Source organism: Pituophis catenifer, unplaced genomic scaffold (assembly GCF_029215685.1).
Source record: "Pituophis catenifer annectens isolate HBS135680 unplaced genomic scaffold, rPitCat1.0.hap2 SCAF_2, whole genome shotgun sequence".
NCBI lineage: Eukaryota > Metazoa > Chordata > Lepidosauria > Squamata > Colubridae > Pituophis > Pituophis catenifer.
The window spans coordinates 130839516-130858275 of NW_027256882.1; the positions used below are offsets into that span (position 1 = coordinate 130839516).

The 18760-nt window shown below is 38.8% G+C and overlaps 2 protein-coding genes across 8 annotated transcripts; one reads left to right on the plus strand and one right to left on the minus strand.

The window, feature by feature from the left end:
• The first annotated feature begins 7552 nt into the window (after positions 1-7552).
• SRSF2 (serine and arginine rich splicing factor 2) lies at positions 7553-10956 on the plus strand. 5 transcript variants are annotated; one of them, XR_011600014.1, is made up of 4 exons: positions 7553-8083; positions 8378-8698; positions 8954-9057; positions 9593-10956. XR_011600014.1 is itself a non-coding variant. In XM_070937523.1 (3 exons), the coding sequence occupies exons 1-2, from the start codon at positions 7722-7724 to the stop codon at positions 8679-8681; spliced, it is 666 nt and encodes a 221-aa protein (XP_070793624.1). In that variant the 5' UTR covers positions 7553-7721; the 3' UTR covers positions 8682-8698; positions 9593-10956. The 5 variants fall into 5 exon arrangements, 2 of the variants coding, with proteins under 2 accessions (XP_070793624.1, XP_070793623.1); XR_011600015.1 differs by having other exon boundaries at positions 8378-8686; XR_011600016.1 differs by lacking the exon at positions 8954-9057 and having other exon boundaries at positions 8378-8686; positions 9593-9704; positions 10160-10956.
• METTL23 (methyltransferase 23, arginine) lies at positions 10953-18733 on the minus strand. 3 transcript variants are annotated; one of them, XM_070937519.1, is made up of 6 exons: positions 18653-18733; positions 17701-17909; positions 14212-14316; positions 12263-12500; positions 11309-11393; positions 10953-11130 (listed from the first exon to the last, which is right to left on the minus strand). In XM_070937519.1, exons 2-6 carry the CDS (start codon positions 17833-17835, stop codon positions 10974-10976), a joined length of 720 nt encoding a protein of 239 aa, XP_070793620.1. In that variant the 5' UTR covers positions 17836-17909; positions 18653-18733; the 3' UTR covers positions 10953-10973. The 3 variants fall into 3 exon arrangements, with proteins under 3 accessions (XP_070793620.1, XP_070793621.1, XP_070793622.1); XM_070937520.1 differs by lacking the exon at positions 18653-18733 and adding an exon at positions 18524-18595; XM_070937521.1 differs by lacking the exon at positions 18653-18733 and adding an exon at positions 18509-18594.
• Positions 18734-18760: the final 27 nt, after the last annotated feature.

The following is an 18760-nucleotide window of genomic DNA, read 5'->3' on the forward strand; positions in this document are numbered from 1 at the left end:
TGTACTTGAAAACTAAGAGAACAATAAGGAGGAATATGTTTTTTGGAAAAAAATTGGTTGTAGAAGGTAAATCTGTCAATATACACACTTTATGTATGCAACCACAACAATTTTTCAAGCACCATGATACTACCACATTGCTACACTAATTCACATAGATGTTGTATCTAAAATTATTTTACATGAAGATGCAAGCTACCTTCATTTACATCTCTCCCCAACCCATACACAAATTTATTCATGGGAATTGGATTGTTTGTGCAGTATGTTTATTTTAGATTATCTTTCTCTGGAGATGAGATTTCAGAGACAAATTAGAATGCTACCTGTTTTTAGGTTTAATAAAAACAATAAAGGAAAAATTGTTAAGTATAGCATATAATACTAGGGTGAGGTCACAAATAATAGTAATAGTTTTCATCTATAGTTAAATTCCCCTAGATCAGGGGTCTGCAACCTTAAATCTTAAAGAGCCATTTGGACCCATTTCCCACAGAAAAGAAAACACCGGGAGCCACAAAACCTGGGTGGGCGTGGCCAACTCGATGTCACTCCCTTCCACTGGTCACATAACTCCCCCTAGCCATGCCTACCCAGCCAGTCATTAGGGCAGAGAACCAGTTGTTAAAAAACCTGGGAACCACAAAATCCTTTTGACATATCTCTCTCCCCCCTCCCTCCCTCCTTCTCTCTCTGTATCTCTCCATGTCTCTGTCTCTCTCCACCTCTCTCTGTCTCTCTCTGTCTCTGCCCTGGCCGCTTCTCCATTCCCCGCTGTTGCCCTTACCTTCTCAGGCCAGGTGAGGAGTGACTGGGAGGGGAGGGTGAGGGGCAGGGCCAGTCAGTGTTGGGATCACCTGACAGGGAGCCACAGCAGAGGGCCCAAAGAGCCACATGCGGCTCCAGAGCCGTAGGTTGCTGACCCCTGCCCTAGATCTCCAAATGGAAGTTCTTTTAAACTAGGTTTCGTGAAAACAAGCCAAAATCAATATATTGTTCATAGCCTGTCTTATTCAAATCATAGTTTGAACTTCACTGGGATCTTTAATTTACAACTGAAAGCCAGAATTTCTGAACACTGGCACACAAAAAAGAAAAATGAGGAAGAACTGATACATCTATCATGCCTCATTCTCATAGGATGAATTCATCCCATTCCATTATGCCTGAATCTAGTCATAAAATGCACCTAAAAAGCAACAAGTTAAAACGTTCAATAAATTATAAAGTGTTGCTGCTCCATGAGTGGGAGAGGTATGGGTTTTTATGTTCTAGATTTTCAATGTTGTAAGCTACTCAGAGTTACCTGTGTTGAGTTAGGCTGGCATATAAATCTACTTAATAAAAAAATATTAAAAAGACAAGCATAATGTACCTTGTGTAGCCACTTCCATGAAAATCAGTATGATTTAAATTTGTAATAACAGTTTGCTGTAATACATTAAAATACATTAAAATGATTAACAATATGAACTATTATCCAGATTGTTTTTAAAAATATATTTAAGTTTTAAAATACAAAACAGACCCACAAGTCACTATAAATACAAATATTAAATATGCCTGTTTACAATTACTTGTATTTATTAATATTTACTAGTATTTGCAATTGATATCCTAAGTAAATCAAGTTGTTTTAAATTAAATTTGCATCAAAGAACCTTACATTAGGAAGTAAACAAAAGTCAAAAATCTAACTAGTTTTAATATCCACTTTCCTTTTGTTAAGGGAAAAACATCATATTGCTTGATAAAGAAGCGTGACCAAATCTGCATTTGCCTACAGAAGATAAAATGAGGAGCATTTGTAGAAACAACCATGATGTGGCAAGTATTAAATCCTTAGTTTTTGGTACAGCACTGTAGTACCTTTAAACCATCATGTAAGTTGATCCCATGCTTAAGTGGTCTGACTGACAAAAATCACTGTTTGTTTCCATACTCCCCTCCCAAAAAAACGTTCTTACCTAAAATATTTTTATACAATGGTAAAACTAGACAACACCTCTATCATTCCATCATTAGAGTCAAAAAGAAGCTTCTAAATAACGTTCTGATTTATTGACTAGACCCAGGACATCAGAGACGGCACATTTAGTTGGACTGTGCAAAGCCAAGGCTGGCCTTATCTTCCATATTGCTCAAGACAAAAAGGAAAAGAAGAAGAACAGAGGGTTGCCTAAATACATCTAAGCAGGAGGTATTCTCTTTCCAATTACATTTGCTCGTTGTTCCCCTTTTCCTAATAAAATTTTATGTCTAGAGATATGGGTTCATTATTTTAATAAGATAAGTTCTCATTAAAAGTTACCCTATATGAAAGACTGTACAATGAACTCCTGTGTTTCAGGATTGGCATAAGATCTGAATCTCTGGGCTAAAAGTTGGATGATCACAAGCACTTTTTTTTATTTTTCTAGAGCTAGACTAAATGGTGAAGACCTTGGCAAAATGACTAAAGTCTCTAGATGGAGACTTTAGCTGGGTGTGTCAGGGGGCTTAACATGACTGGTGGTTGCTGATCATGACATGTTTTAGAAGTAAGCTAAGAAAGAAGGATCTTCCAGGGAGTCTGAATAATCATTTCTCCCAGCACAAGGTAAAGAGGATTCCATTTTTAAAATTATGCTTTTTGAGCAATCAGGAAATTCCATACTTATAATAAAAGATAACAGGAAAGGCAAGAAAAGGGCTGCAAACATCGAGACAATATTACATTCTGAAATATCTATTTCTGTTTCATCAAGAAGCTAATCAATGCACATAGAGAAAAGAAACATTTGCTCTTACCGCTATATTTCCACATGTTTGGAAAGCAGTGAACATAAACATGAATGCTATTCCTAAAACAATGATGTTCAACTGTTTTTTTAATTCAGAATTCATCTTGTGTTTTATCAGAATGTTGTCAGACTAAAATGTAGGTTAACATCTGTCTTTCAAGTTTCTTCCTTTTTTTAAGTTTCTGAGAAAGGAACAGAAAACACAAACTCTGCATTACTGAATTCAGCTGTTTTCTGAAAAACAAAGTATGAAGAAAATACCAGCAAACAGAAATGAAAAAAATAACAAGAGTCTCTACCTTTCAAATGCAGAACAGCAGCAGATGCAAAGAAGCAAAGAAGACACATTCTGACCCAGATCTTCACTTACTTACTATATCATGGAATCAGATTTTGACTTGGACACCAATTATCTGATAAAAGGAACAGCTACGGAGATTATTTCCATTCATGCCAGACAGGAAATAAAGAACAGTTTACAAATCAAGTCAGCTGATCAAATGAGCAAAAAAAAAAAGCACTCATGAATTCTGGGAAATGCAGTTCAAAGAGCTATACACTAAGGAAAAGAAAGCATTTCTAAACAATGCTATAGAATAAAAATTCAGTGATGTCTGAACAAAATATCTTTTAGATAATAATGTACATTTTGTTTTTCTCATTTGCCAGGAAATTTTGAGAAAATCTAATTCTGAATAATCTGATATATGATAAAGGGAAAATTTTGAATTGATTTGAATCGTTACTGAACCTAAACTTGTCTGAAAGGAGTACATCACAAATTAATACTTCTTCTTTTTTTTTTAATTTGATTTATATGCCGCCCTTCTCCGGAGACTCAGGGCGGCTTACAATGCGCTAAGCAATAAGTCCCACTTAATTCAATGGGCTCTAAACCTCATTATTATTTATGATAGCACTTGCTACCTGTATCTATGAGGACAAATTGTTTTATTATAAATAACCAAAAATATATAATAATGAATGTAACCCTCCAAATCAAAATGTTTCTATCATAGTCATTAAAATGTGTAATGCAGTTCAAGAAAAAAGGTAACACCCTAGATAAATATATAATTGTAGTATATAAGGTAAACCTCATGAGAACTAAATCCAATTATATTAATGCATTTGTGGTTTCCCTCATCTAATTTTCACATCCAAATGCTAGATTCAATATTGAATGGAGAAACCGGGGGGAGGGGGGGTTGGCAGCACAGAGCTTTATTTATTTATTGGTTCGATTTATATGCCGCCCTTCTCCGGAGACTCAGGGCGGCTTACAATGCGTTAAGCAATAGCCATCATACTTTTGTATATACCTGCTTAGTAGGGCTTTCGCCCCCCCCAAGCGGTGTTCTTTTTTATACAAAGTCAGCTTATTGCCCCCACAATCCGGGTCCTCATTTTACCTACCTCAAAAAGATGGAAGGCTGAGTCAACCTTGAGCCTGGTGAAATTTGAACTTGCAGTAATTGCAGGCAGCTAGTGCTATTTAACAGCACTTTAGTCTGCTACGCCATCAAGGCTCTTTCCCAGAGAAGAGGCCCAGATGAACAAACTGCAGAGTTCTGAGCTGGAATGGGGGAGAGGGGGAGAGGTTCAGGATATCCACACCCTAGAATCTCTCGTAATATATATAATAGATTAAAAGTTATAGCTTTAAATGGCAAGATTCTTTCCACTAGATATAAGCAAATAAAGTATTGGACTTTATTGTATCTCGTGGTATCCTCTTTGGGCTAGGGCCTGACACTTAGCAACTATTCTAAATTACGACACCACCACCCCAAAAAAAACTTACTTACAATCTAGTTCCAGAGTTCTGATGGCTGCACATGTACATACTCATGGTCACAAGTACATTTGGGTAATTGGCAACCTCTAAGGGAGATGGGAGAGTAAGAAATAGAAAATATAAATAAATAAACCAGCTCACATTTACAATGTTGCAGCATTCTATAGTCTTGTGACCACAATTATAACTTTTTTGCCAGTTTTCAGTTTTTTAGTCAGTTTCTGGCAAAAAAAAAAACATTCATAGGAATACATGGATTCACTTAAAAACCACTAAATTCATTTAAGAATTCATTTAATGACTGCCATAAAGTCATAAAATCAGGGCCGGTCAACTTAAAACCGTCATGACCTACCATGGAAAATCTGGGCTCTGTCGTGGTCATAGATCAAGGACTACCTGTAGTTAGTTAACACTAACAATGTAAGTAAGATAACACCTACACCTATATTTTTAGGTTGGCATTCAAAATTTACTAGACAGTGCTGTACACTAAAATCAAAATAAAGGCAGCTTTCCCAGCATTATGAGTATTTCCTACTAATTTTAGAATTCTGAAATACGTATTTAAAAAGCTACACTGAACATAGTATGAGGTATTTTCAAGAAAATAAACACAGACTTTTGGCTCCTCGTTTACTTTCTATATGATGAACTATAAATTTTTCATGTTTAGTTGCTTGGATAATGTGCACTATTGCTGTATTCTCCCATTGAATTACCTTGTTTCCCCGAAAATAAGACCCTGTCTTATATTTTTTTGAACCCTGAAATAAGTGCTTGGCCTTATTGGCATGCGCTCAAAAGCCCGATTGGGCTTATTATCAGGGGATGTCTTTTTTTTTTTTTAATTTGATTTATATGCCGCCCTTCTCCGGAGACTCAGGGCAGCTTACAATGCATTAAGCAATAGCCTTCATACTTTTGTATATTTATACAAAGTCAGCTTATTGCCCCCACAAACTGGGTCCTCAATTTACCTACCTTAGAAAGGATGGAAGGCTGAGTCAACCTTGAGCCTGGCGGGATTCGATCTTACTTTAATTGCAGACAGCTGGTGTTAAATTACAGAGCTCTGTCTGTTGAGCTATCCAGGCTTTTTGGGGAAAACAGGGTAGAAATTACTTTATTATCAACTTCTGAACTAAACATTGGTTCAAATAAAATTATATCTCCCACAAAAATGTTGATGACAATGTCTTTTTGACTAATTGCTTGTCTCTTCTGCAGTCTGTTGTTGATGTGTTAATGTCTATGTGCTTATTAATGGCTAATTTGTCAGACTGCCAGGCTTCTAGAATTTCCCTGGCATTTTTGGACATAGTTTGGTCTAGGATGGTCACATTTTCCCAATTGAAACTATGGTTAAGTCTGCCTATATGTTGTGAAATTAAAGAGTTTTCATCATGTCTTCTACCAGTTGGTGTTCATGGATGAGTTCTGCCAGTCTTCTGCCTGTTTGTCCTACATAGCAGTTGTTTCAGTCATTACATTGTATGTTGTAAATGACTTTTTTTTCCTCTGGGGTTGCTGAGTTATTTGGTTTGCTTTGGGTGTTTTGAAGGGCTTTAGTTGGCTTGTGTGCTACCATAATTCCATGTAGTAATAGTAGTTTGATGGTGGTGACCTTTGTCTCTCAAATGCAGATGGAGATCAGGACAAGATTCAGCAGTCCATCTGCATTTGAAAGACAGTCACTCTTTCCAAGACAGCAAAATTCACATTTTGGATAGACAGGACCATTGGTTCAAAAAAGGGGTAAAAAAGGCCATTTGTGTTCCTAATGCCCCACAGCAAAGGACAGGAGGAGAAACTATCTCCCAGGCTGAAGGTAGAATAAAAGCTCAGGCTTCAGCTTCTGAGATTTCTTGTTAGAGTAAGTTGGCCCACACCAGCAAGTCTTGGGGGGGGGGGACCAACCCACCTTGGGATTTAAACGAGACAATTGTTTTTTGGGGGAAAACCACCTAGAAAGGCAAACTGTTTTGTGTCTCACCTGGAAAGCAAAGACAGTCAGCTTGCTATCTTTTTTTACCTCAAAAAACATTGCATAGTACGTACTATTCTTGTAGTAGTGCAAAATACTATACAATACAATGTCCTTTTTTTCTCTCGTTTTAAATAAGTTTCCCTACCCAGAGGGTGGCTGATAGCTAGGCCTGATAATGGGCTTTGAAAATCTTAACGTGGTGCTACTACAACTGTGGTTATTGTTTCATTTTCCTACGCCTAATATCCTTCAACAGTCAGAATCGCTGCCCCAAACTGCAAGAGCATCCACTAACTACTCCGCCCTTGAAAAGACAGGGTCCCCCTCTCCCTCCGCCGACCCGGCCCTCATTCAGGCGCGAAGGCAGAGCAAAGAAAGCACCCTCAACCCGTTCCTCTCAGTCACCCCCCCCCCCCCTTGGTCTCGCGCTTCCATCTTCGCTCGTTTCCTTTCGCACGCTCCTGTGGCACGCTACGTGCGCGCTCCCGCGTATTATTAGTCAGCTTCCTCGCACTCTTGGCCGCCATTTTAAAGACTAACTTCTTGTCTTTTACCAAGCGTATATGACGACAAACACTTAACGATTTGTTAAAATCGACAGGCCGACTAAATTATAACGAGCGAAGGCGGTTATACCTTTTCCAAGAATTGTTATTTGGAATGGGAATTAACACTCTGTAGCCTTCCGCGTGAAAAGCCTAAACAATCGCTTCCGGGTTTCCGCACTAACGGGCAGATGAGCTTTCGCAGTCGATAAAGAGTTTATTTTTCCCTTTTTCTGTTTGGGTGGATGTCAGTTGCCCTCATTAATGCCTTTTAATATCGCCTTTTCCCTTTGGAGCAACAAAAATCGAATTTAAATTCGAATGACTTAGGGTACAACGGAGGGGCGCGGGTAGAATCGAGAACTGCTTCCGGGCCACCGGCGGCCATTTTGTGGCGCTTAAATACTTGAGGAAGGGCGGCACCTCGTTCACTTGCTCGTGGCAGCGGTCGGAGATGGTGGCTTGCGAGTGAGCTCTGGTCCGCACGCCTCGCTGTTGTCTCGACGGCCAGGCTGTAGTAACGCGAGCAACACGGCAACCGTCTCTATAATTTTTAGGGATAGTTTGGCCGCTCCGGTTCTTTCCGTCTTTTTGCGCCCACTACCATGAGTTACGGGCGCCCGCCGCCGGACGTAGAAGGCATGACCTCCCTGAAGGTGGACAACTTGACATACCGTACTTCTCCGGACACACTCCGCCGCGTCTTCGAGAAGTACGGCCGCGTGGGGGATGTCTACATTCCCCGCGATCGCTACACCAAGGAGAGTCGCGGATTCGCTTTCGTGCGTTTCCACGACAAGCGCGACGCGGAGGACGCAATGGACGCCATGGATGGAGCCGTGCTTGATGGCCGCGAATTGCGGGTCCAGATGGCCCGTTACGGCCGACCTCCGGATTCGCACCACAGCCGACGTGGCCCCCCTCCGCGCCGGTACGGAAGCGGCGGTTATGGACGTCGCAGCAGAAGGTGAGATTGGCGGGGAAGAAGGCCCATCGGGCAAAAGAAAGGCCAGTTTTTCCTAAAAACGTATTCAAACGAGGGATCTGTGGCATAAGGGAGAGTCGTAAAAAGGCCCGGGCTAATGCGTTAGCGTACTAGTTGAAGGGGAGGGGGGAGGTCGGCGGGAAAGGGAGAGCCACGTGATCCTGAATGGGCGGCGGGTGGCCTCTCAGCCGTTGGCTCTGTGAGCGAACTCCCGAAAGAGAGTGCTCGGCTTCCTGGATGCTTTCCAACCGCCCGTCTCTTTTCTTTTCCACCTAGTCCCAGGAGGAGGCGTCGCAGCCGATCCCGAAGCAGGAGCCGATCCCGATCTCGTAGCAGATCGCGCTACAGCCGTTCCAAATCGAGGTCCCGCACGCGATCCCGCTCTCGTTCCACTTCGAAGTCCAGATCGGCCAGGAGGTCGAAGTCCAAGTCTTCGTCGGTGTCCAGATCGCGTTCCCGATCAAGATCCAGGTCCAAATCCAGAAGCCCTCCACCTATCTCGAAGAGGGAATCGAAATCGAGATCCCGTTCTAAGAGCCCTCCTAAATCTCCTGAAGAAGAAGGTGCTGTGTCATCTTAAGAACGGTAAAGTATCAGGTATTCTCCTCAACTTGCATGCTTTATTGTAGGAAATTAGTAGGCCCTGGGATCTTAAACATTCTGGAGTAAGAAAATGGGGCATGTTCATTTCTGAAAAGAGTGTTTTAATTTACCAGCTAATAAAAGGCATCTTCATGTTTTGTTGCAATTAATAGCTTGCTTTTTAATATCTATTGTTTGAGACGCAACCTATTTCTGAATTGACTATTTTCTTACTGTTCTTATCCAACATCTGCATTTTCCCCTTTAAAGCTGCGGTCTCCTGTTTGCTTAAAGAATATTGGCCAGTATTGCAGATTTTAACTGATTTGGCTGATCCTCCAGGGACCAGTTTCTGTGGGCGTGTATTGGAGCAGGTTTGTCTTTAAATGTTAAAGATACACTATCCTGTTAAAAATCTGTTCTATGGATACAGTTCTCAAGAGCAGCAAACACTTTTAGAAGTGAAATTAGAAGTTGCTGGAAACCAGTGTCCTTGGTGCAATTGTGGATTTATAAGAATATGCTGGGTGGGAAAATGGATAGTGTGTCTTTAACCTCCCTCAAATTGTTTAGTCCTGTTTTTTTCAAATGAAGGGGGCCTAGAACTGTTAAGGATAATGACTAATAACACATCAAGGCTTTGAATAAGGATAAAAGCATAATTAACAAGGTTGGATTTGGATTAGGGGTGGTTGTTGATAAACAACATGTGATGTGGTTAGTGCAGCGATCTGACAAATTTTCCAAAACACTCATGGCTACATTGGTATCAATGCAATAGTGGGAGGGAGATATTGTACTTGCTTGGAAACATGTTTAAAACGTCAATACAAGTAGGTATTTAAAAGTATCCATAAATAATAGAATGCATACAAGGAATCCCCTAAGCATTATCTTTTTCAAATTTAGATACTGAAAATGAATGAGAAATCTACATAAAAGGATGCCTTTGGAGGAGAAATGATCATCTGAATTGCCAGTCCTTTGGAGACTCCTGCACAAGCAACAGGCTGTTGAAAAGGTTATTTTGTAACACTTTGTCTAACTTTTTACTTTATGTTTTTGAGCCTCAAATGGCAGACTTTTACTTTTATGTGCCATTTTGTTGCTATTATTCAAATTTCTTGTAATTTAGTGATGTGAACGACTACAGATATCATTATTGGCTTGGATATTTGAGGTAAAAACTTCATTTTTGTTCATATAGTGCTGACTTGTTTGCAAATTAAACTGATAATTAACATGCAGCCTCAAGTTTAATATTAAATATGCAGCTATAGTATGCTGAAAAGCTTTATGCTGTCCAGATGTTCAATTCTTGCCTTTGTTCTCCCAATTTTGAATTTTTAAAATTCAAGCACATATGCAAATACTTCAAGTCAAACATTAAACTTTACAGCTGACAAATTAATTTGAAAGATTTGTTTTTATCAGACAAAATTCTAATCTCTTCTCTTATGTATTTTTGTGCACTAGGCGCAGTTGTGTAGCAGTTGAGTAATGCTGGTTAGCTGTTAAGGTGGCGTGTTGCAGTGCAGAGTGCTTGGCTGTTTCCTGTTTTCTCCTGATTGCTCCTGTAAAGATGCCTTGTCGTGCAGAAACAAATGGCTGTCCAGTTAATTGTAATTGCCTGACAACTGCACTTCCAGTCACCCGGGCCTTGCATTAAAATAATGGAGCATACAGTGAGCACATCTAGCTGGTGATATACACACCTTATTTTTCCAGAATGGTAAATTAGACCATCTACATATGTGAACTTGCATATGAAAATGTAATGTTAAAGCATTTGATTCATTCCTTTTAAGTACTGATTTGGAGTATCTCTTAAAAACATTCTGTATTATAACCACTGTGTCTGTAGTTTAATAAAAGCAACACTTTTTTGGTGTTCAGGTTTTTTTTTAAAACTGATGGTTTGAGTCAGTTTTGTCTGTTAGACTAGGACAGATCATATTAGTTTGCAATTTAAGTAAAATTCATCCAGCAAATTCATTCCTATAAGTCCTAGTTAATGGGACTTAACTCCTAGATAACAAATTGTTTTTAAAACATTGTAGGCTCAAGTCACATTTTTGGTATTCCTGTGAAATGTGTATATATCCTTAATTCAAAGGAAACATGCAGCAGAATTCATGTCGGCATGAACAATGAATAAAATTACTTTTAAAAAATGCTGAGAATAAACTGATTTGTATGCAATGGTGGTTAGGTAATATGGAACTATCAAATAAGCAATTGATACATTTTCATTAAAATCCATTAGGAATGTTTCTAAGTTTTCAGTCCTTTATTTTTTTTTACTGATAACCATCATTTGAATAGTGTGCATCCCTGGAAGAGAAGATCCTGCAAGTTGTTCCTTGTTGGCTTCAAATGACTGCAATGGCACATATGTGCTTTCCATCTCCCATTTGTATAATAATCCTTCAATAGACCAGTTGGCACTGGGGGGAAAAAGCAAATTTTAAAAGCTTTGGGACAAGATTGGATTACCAGTAGCACTCAGAAACTGAAAATTCCTAAAAATTAATAGTGAGCAACTTGAGACATTTTGAATGAGCTACTTTTAGTGCCAAAGTACATAAATATGAAATCAATGGGAGAATGAGACTAACTATATACCTTCTGACTTGGTAAGTAGTCCAAAATTGGGCATGAGGATTCCTTTCCATTAAACAGTGCACTGTGCTTACAACATCTTCAAAGTCTAAAAAAACCCAAATGTTAACATTTATTTTGCTATGATTAGAAATAATTAAATTATATATTTTTACATTTCTTCAGTCCTGTGATTTGACTTGTTAGTCTTTCTTATCAACCCTGTAACACTATTACCCTGAACTAACACGTTTTCAAATGCATGTCAGTTTGAAAATGTTATATATTTGAGGCAAGGTTTTTTTTTTTAATTACAAAGCTTTTACAACAGGGACCTGAAAGCACCATCATAAACAAACACTTTAAAAAATCTATCCAGTAACTTGATCATCAAAATAAGGGATTAACCCTGATGTCTGCCAGATATTTATTTACTTTTACCATCTTAACTCCAGCATAGATGGAGATGATAAAATGGCATTCTCCATCTTTCTATGGCTTTAGAAACTGGCTTGGTGTTATGGTAAAAGTGCTGAATTAAAGTATTTGAAATAATTCATTGAAGCTCCCATCTGCGGCTCATTGGGAAATCAAAGCCAGATGGGCTATTGTGGGATAAATTGAGGAAAGTACTATGCGCATACTATATAGCTAAAAAAGCAGAGTACACAAGAGTTGGCTTCCTAAAATTTGAATTGCAAGTTATCCCATTTGTCAAATTTTACCAGTAGTAATGGGACACATAACTTATGCTGTAAATCCTTGAATAAAAAAGTAACTGAAGTTATAACAGCACAAAGATTCTTTTCATCCTTTTAAAATTGCATACCCTCTAAAACCAAGCAATTTGTTTCCCCATTAGTTTAGTAGTTGGAATAAGGATTTACAAAGTTTTGAGTTTACAAAAAAGAATTTTTTCATTGCCATTATTCACATGCTTAGAATAGTTCCAAAAATGAATATTAAGAGACCACTTGCCTTCTGGTTCAAAAAATACATCAGCTCCCAAAATAAGGTCAACTGGGGCTAAGGTCAATAGACAGGGTGATACGTGACCCCAGGTAAGTCCTATGACACATATCCCAGAGAGATTATTCATCTGGCAGCTTCTTCGGCAGTTGTCCAAACACCGAGAGAACTCTGCATTATCTGATAATGTTACTTGTGCTCCACATTTTGCCGCCACTATTCCAGGTAGGCTCACACCTGCTCCAATCTGAACAGAATAAAACCTAATTTGTGACAGCAATTGTGATACAAAACACATTCATAGAATGCATTCAAATTCCCTGCTCACCTTCATTTTTGATAATTTTTATCAAAAGGTTTGCATTCTTAAAAAATGTAAAAGACAACCAAAAATAACTAATAGCCTGCTGGTGAATAATAAGTGTCAAATTGCTTTATTCAAAAGAAAAATGTGGGATAGAAAATGCAAATTCATATTTGATACCTAGATTTAATCTATCCAAGCCATTTAGGATCGGTATGAGTGGTATCTGAGCAGAGAGGAATGTGGAAGTGGATTAACTCCATGGTTGAGATGGACACGCCAAATTTAATGTATAAATAAATAATCCCTAGCCACTTAACATTTGGTCTGTTCTAAAATACCTGAGAAATTGCAAATGTGAGGCACATTTTAATATTTTCAGATTCCCATGTTTTGAACTTTATACCCATTACCATAGAAAGTGCTAGCTGGACAACAGAAATGGATTCTTCATGCCTTAATTACATTGGAAAGTAATTTGTGTCCAATTTAGTTTGAAGAAGTTGCTTAAAAACGATTCCAATCACAGAACACATATATATGATTGCACTTCATTATGCCTATTTTGAAACATAAAAGTTGTATATTTATATACGGTATGTACAGGTATAGGATGATATATTGTTTCTCTTACAGTGATACACACAAATAGCCATTTGTTTAACACTGTTTCGGAGTTACAATGGTTGAGTTTAATTGAACGGAATACCTCATTTGGCCAAGTGTGATTAGACACTCAAGAAATTTGTCTCCAGTACAGAAGCACTCTACATGCAAAGTAATAAGAGTAATAATAATTATAATACCAATAAAAGGGAGAGTAAAGGGGAAGAAACTGTCCTGGGTCTACTTGTTTTGCCATACATTGCCCTGTTGTACTCCAGGGGAAGGAATTGGAAAAAAGTGACTCCATTACCCTACAGTCAAGCATTTTGAGCTGTTAGCAACTGGCTTGCATTTATGAAGGATGCAGCATTTTGTTGGTCACAAGATCATAACGGTTGCAATGTCCTGTGGTCACACATCTGCAACTTCTGATCTGACAAGCAAAATCAATGGAGGAAGCCATATTTGCTTAATAACCCTATAATTCACTTAACCATGGTGATTTGCTTAACAATGGCTGTAAAAATGGTTGTAAAATCAGGTTTGGTCAGGCAATGACTCACTTAATGACCACTTTGCTTAGTGACTGAAATGTTGGTCCCAGTTGTGTAAATTGAGGACTTCCTATATATGCACACCCACAAACGACTAAAATATATTCTGTGAGATTTCTTCAGTATTTGTAACACACACAAAAATTATCTGGTCTTTTTGCAGAATTTTGGCTTGCTTAAAATAGTGTTCAAATTCATAACAAATTTGGTGCAATTTCCCACTGCAACTGCAGATGGTCCTCATTAAGTGACTGTCTCATACAGTAATCATTGTTACAACAGCAATAACTTTGTGACCAGTTCTTGCATTTAGGAACTTTATAGATCTGTAAAACAAAGGAAAGTAGAAGTGCAATTTCACTTAGTGGCTGCTTTTTCTTATTGACCACGTTGCCAGTCCCATTTGTGGTTGCTAAACAAAGATTACCACTTTTTTCTTTCCTGTTTAAAGCTCTAATTCCATGATATTTGAATGAAAATAATGTGACATTTACCTCTAGTATTCTTTTGCCACAGACAAGTCTTCTATGAAACCAGATATACTCAGCCAAAACCACTGCGCAAGGCCAAACATACATACCATACTGAGGATCAAGAACCTAAAAAAAAGTTTGCATTGCAAAATAAGATAGCATTAAAGGAATTTTAAAGATACTTAAATTAGATATAACTTTTTCCTGTTTTCTTAGTCTTTTAAGTAGTTTATAAAATACTTCTATTAATACTGTTCTACAATGTGCTAGAACTGCATACAAATCACAGGTCAAGGAGAAAGCTAAAATCCACCCATAATATATTTGTAATAATGAATATGCTGTATATTTTCTACTAGATATCTATAGAAGAAAAATATTCATTAGAATACATGCATTTTGTAATCAATCTTCAGGCTCAATTGTGACTATGCAGCTACAGTACATATGTAAGTACAATGAAATAAAATCAAATCCAACATGTGAGCCTATTAAAAAATGCAAACAGATGTAATTCCTCCTTCAAATCTTAAGTGAATGGTTACAGATTCACCCAAAAAGGACACCAAAGTTACTGTTTTGTGTTTGTTGTGTGTGTGTATTGCCTAACAATTGACAAAGTAAAAAAATTTACACTAAATTTCTTAACCACTTCTACTTAGAATCAAATAAATAAATCTTTCTGCCTAATCTTACTCAATCTTACAAACACAGATACCAGTTCAGAATATTACTTTATGATAGATTTGATTTAGCTTAGGGAGAATAACACATGTACAAGAATGCCTGTTTTAATACAAATTGTGGAACTGACATATTGCAGTGATCAACATAATGAGTTTAAATGTATTTACTGAGATAAGCTTTCTGCTCTCAGTACAGTGGGGCAAAAAAGTATTTAGTCGGCCACCAATTGTGCAAGTTCTCCCACTTAAAAAGATGAGAGAGGCCTGTAATTGTCATCATAGGTAGACCTCAACTATGAGAGACAAAATGAGAAAACAACTCCAGACAATCACATTGTCTCATTTGGAAAGAATTTATTTGCAAATTATGGTGGAAAATAAGTATTTGGTCACCTACAAACAAGCAAGATTTCTGACTCTCACAGACCTGTAACTTCTTTAAGAGGCTCCTCTGTCCTCCACTCATTACCTGTATTAATGGCACCTGTTTGAACTTGTTATCAGTATAAAGACACCTGTCCACAACCTCAAACAGTCACACTCCAAACTCCATTATGGGGAAGACCAAAGAGCTGTCGAAGCACACCAGAAACAAAATTGTAGACCTGCACCAGGCTGGGAAGACTGAATCTGCAATAGACAAGCAGCTTGGTGTGAAGAAATCAACTGGGGGAGCAATAATTAGAAAATGGAAGACATACAAGACCACTGATAATCTCCCTCGATCTGGAGCTCCACACAAGATCTCACCCCGTGGGGTCAAATTGATCACAAGAACGGTGAACAAAAATCCCAGAACCACATGGGGGGACCTAGTGAATGACCTGCAGAGAGCTGGGACCAATGTAACAAAGGCTACCATCAGTAACACACTACGCCACCAGGGACTCAGATCCTGCAGTGCCAGACGTGTCCCCCTGCTTAAGCCAGTACATGTCCGGGCCCATCTGAAGTTTGCTAGAGAGCTTTTGGATGATCCAGAAGAGGTTTGGGAGAATGTCATATGGTCAGATGAAACCAAATTAGAACTGTTTGGTAGAAACACAACTCATCGTGTTTGGAGGAGAGAGAATGCTGAGTTGTATCCAAACAACACCATACCTACTGTGAAGCATGGGGGTGGCAACATCATGCTTTGGGGCTGTTTCTCTGCAAAGGGACCAGGACGACTGATCCGTGTACAGGAAAGAATGAATGGGGCCATGTATTGTGAGATTTTGAGTGCAAACCTCCTTCCATCAGCAAGGGCATTGAAGATGAAACGAGGCTGGGTCTTTCAGCATGACAATGATCCCAAACACACGGCCCAGGCAACGAAGGAGTGGCTTCGTAAGAAGCATTTCAAGGTCCTGGAGTGGCCTAGCCAGTCTCCAGATCTCAGCCCCATAGAAAACCTTTGGAGGGAGTTGAAAGTCCGTGTTGCCCAGCGACAGCCCCAAAACATCACTGCTCTAGAGGAGATCTGCATGGAGGAATGGGCCAACATACCAGCAACAGTGTGTGCCAACCTTGTGAAGTCTTACAGAAAACGTTTGACCTCTGTCATTGCCAACAAAGGATATATAACAAAGTATTGAGATGAACTTTTGATATTGACCAAATACTTATTTTCCATCATAATTTGCAAATAAATTCTTTCCAAATCAGACAATGTGATTGTCTGGATTTGTTTTCTCATTTTGTCTCTCATAGTTGAGGTCTACTATGATGTCAATTGCAGGCCTCTCTCATCTTTTTAAGTGGGAGAACTTGCACAATTGGTGGCTGACTAAATACTTTTTTGCCCCACTGTACTTACAGCTAATTTCAAAAGAAAAAAAGCAATGATTACAGAAACATCTGTTATATTCAGGGATTAATCTATAAAGTCAGGAAGTCAAATTATAAAGCATTTAAGAGAGCAACATAGATGCACTGTTTCTTGCACACGAACTGGCACATATTTTCTATCTTGTTAAAAAAGTCAAATGTCAAAATGTGAAGATTTAACTCAATTAGGTGTATCACTGAAATATGACATGCTTGTGTAAACAAAAATAAATTTGAGCATTAAGAATTTTTAAACTCTTAAATCTAAGAAAGTGTTATATCCATTACCAAAACGAAAACATTCTTCATTCACTGGTTTGTTGATCAGTAATTCACAAATAAAGGTTATCAAGATAAGCCCTGGAATCAGTTCAGGATTTATCAGATCACTAACCAGTGATAAACACGGGGAAGTGGTCAGTATAATTAACTATATCAAAACTTTGAAATACTCTGGTAACATATTACTAAATAAATCTGCAACCCTAAATGATCACTTGAAAATATGCCTCATTGCATTCTAAAAGCTTTACGTTGAAGAAACATAGGGTACTATACTAACTTTCTGTTGTCAGATTTGTATTTGAAATATAATAGTCCTTAACTTTTTAAATTTGCCATTTCACTTGCAGAAATAAACAATTTAAGTTTAAATTTAAGCTCTTCATCAAACTAGTTTGAAAAACCAAAACCTCACTGGAACATGAACTCACTTTAGAAAAGTTGTAGGATGGAAACCAAAAGAAACAATGCCTATCAAACTATCTTAAACCAATTTTCAGTGCAGCATCTGTTCTTAGAAAAAAAATAAAGTATTTCAAAATGAGTCAAGAGCAATTTCTGTGAAATGCAACGATATCTTTATCTTATCTTCCAGAAAGATTATCTTCCAAGGTTCTTAAATTGAAATCTCTGATTCTCATTCAGCAGATAAGAACTGATAGGTGGATCATACCAAATCCAATCTGAGCATATTGGCTGACTGCGTGACAAACCATAATCATAAAAATGGTACCTCAGGAATCAGCACCACCAGCTCCAGGGGCCGCTCATCCCCGTCTCCCTTTTCCTGATCCTTTCCAAACCGGTATTCCTTCACAGTCAAGTTGGATGCTATCTCGCACATGCCAGGTTTTGTGAAAGGATCCATAGGGCCTGATTGGCCATCCCGCAGTCAGGCTCTTCCAGCACGTCTCTGGACGAGGCAGCCAATCATGTCCATTTCTAGGAAGGGAGGAAATTATCAAAACCCAGCCGACAAGAATGGCACTTAACAGTTATCTCCCTTTACAAGGTTTTTTTTTTTCCTCTTGAGTAGCCAGGCTGCTTTTACTTCTCTCCCACTGAAGACAGACTGTTTATTCTTGCAGGCTAATTGATCCTATGGAGAAATGCCAATAGAGCTCAATTTCGCCTGGTATCACTCGAGCTTTCCCTGGAAGGATTTGGGACTCTTTACAGAGCAATCCATTGCGGCCACTTGTGGAGTTATTGCATCTAGTGTAATGTGAGTGTCATATATTCCTTTAAGGATCAAAGTCCCGTTAGACCAATAAACCTCAGTTTAAAAAAAAAAATCTACACCGATATCCAGAATCAAACTGTGTCTCCCTATGAATGGGCTTCCCTGTGTAGTTTGGAAACCACCGTCCTTCAATGTGGGCTGCTAACCCGAAATAAAAGTCCAATATGACAGTCAAGCCTGCTGTTTATGGACACGAGCTGGGGTTAAATCTCGCGGAACAGAGTAGGATTTCTAAGTTAAATATGCGTCGGGTCGAACCCATCCAGGTTCCTAGGAAAGTGAAGGGAAATCTTATTGCCTGAAAGAGTCATGCCTAAATGGGCAGCTTTCAGCCAAGTGCAGCCACTGCAACAATCCGATCCTCGCTTCAGCGTTTATTTCCCCCCGCCCCCCGCGCCCTTCACTGGGCCTTCCTGGACTATAAAGCCACCCTCCCACCCACCTCGCAAATCAGCGCCTGGCTAAGAGCGCGCTCCACCACCACCCCACGCCGCCCTTCGCATTGCGCAACAGCGACGCCTCTCGGCGGGGCGTGACGTCCCAAGATGGC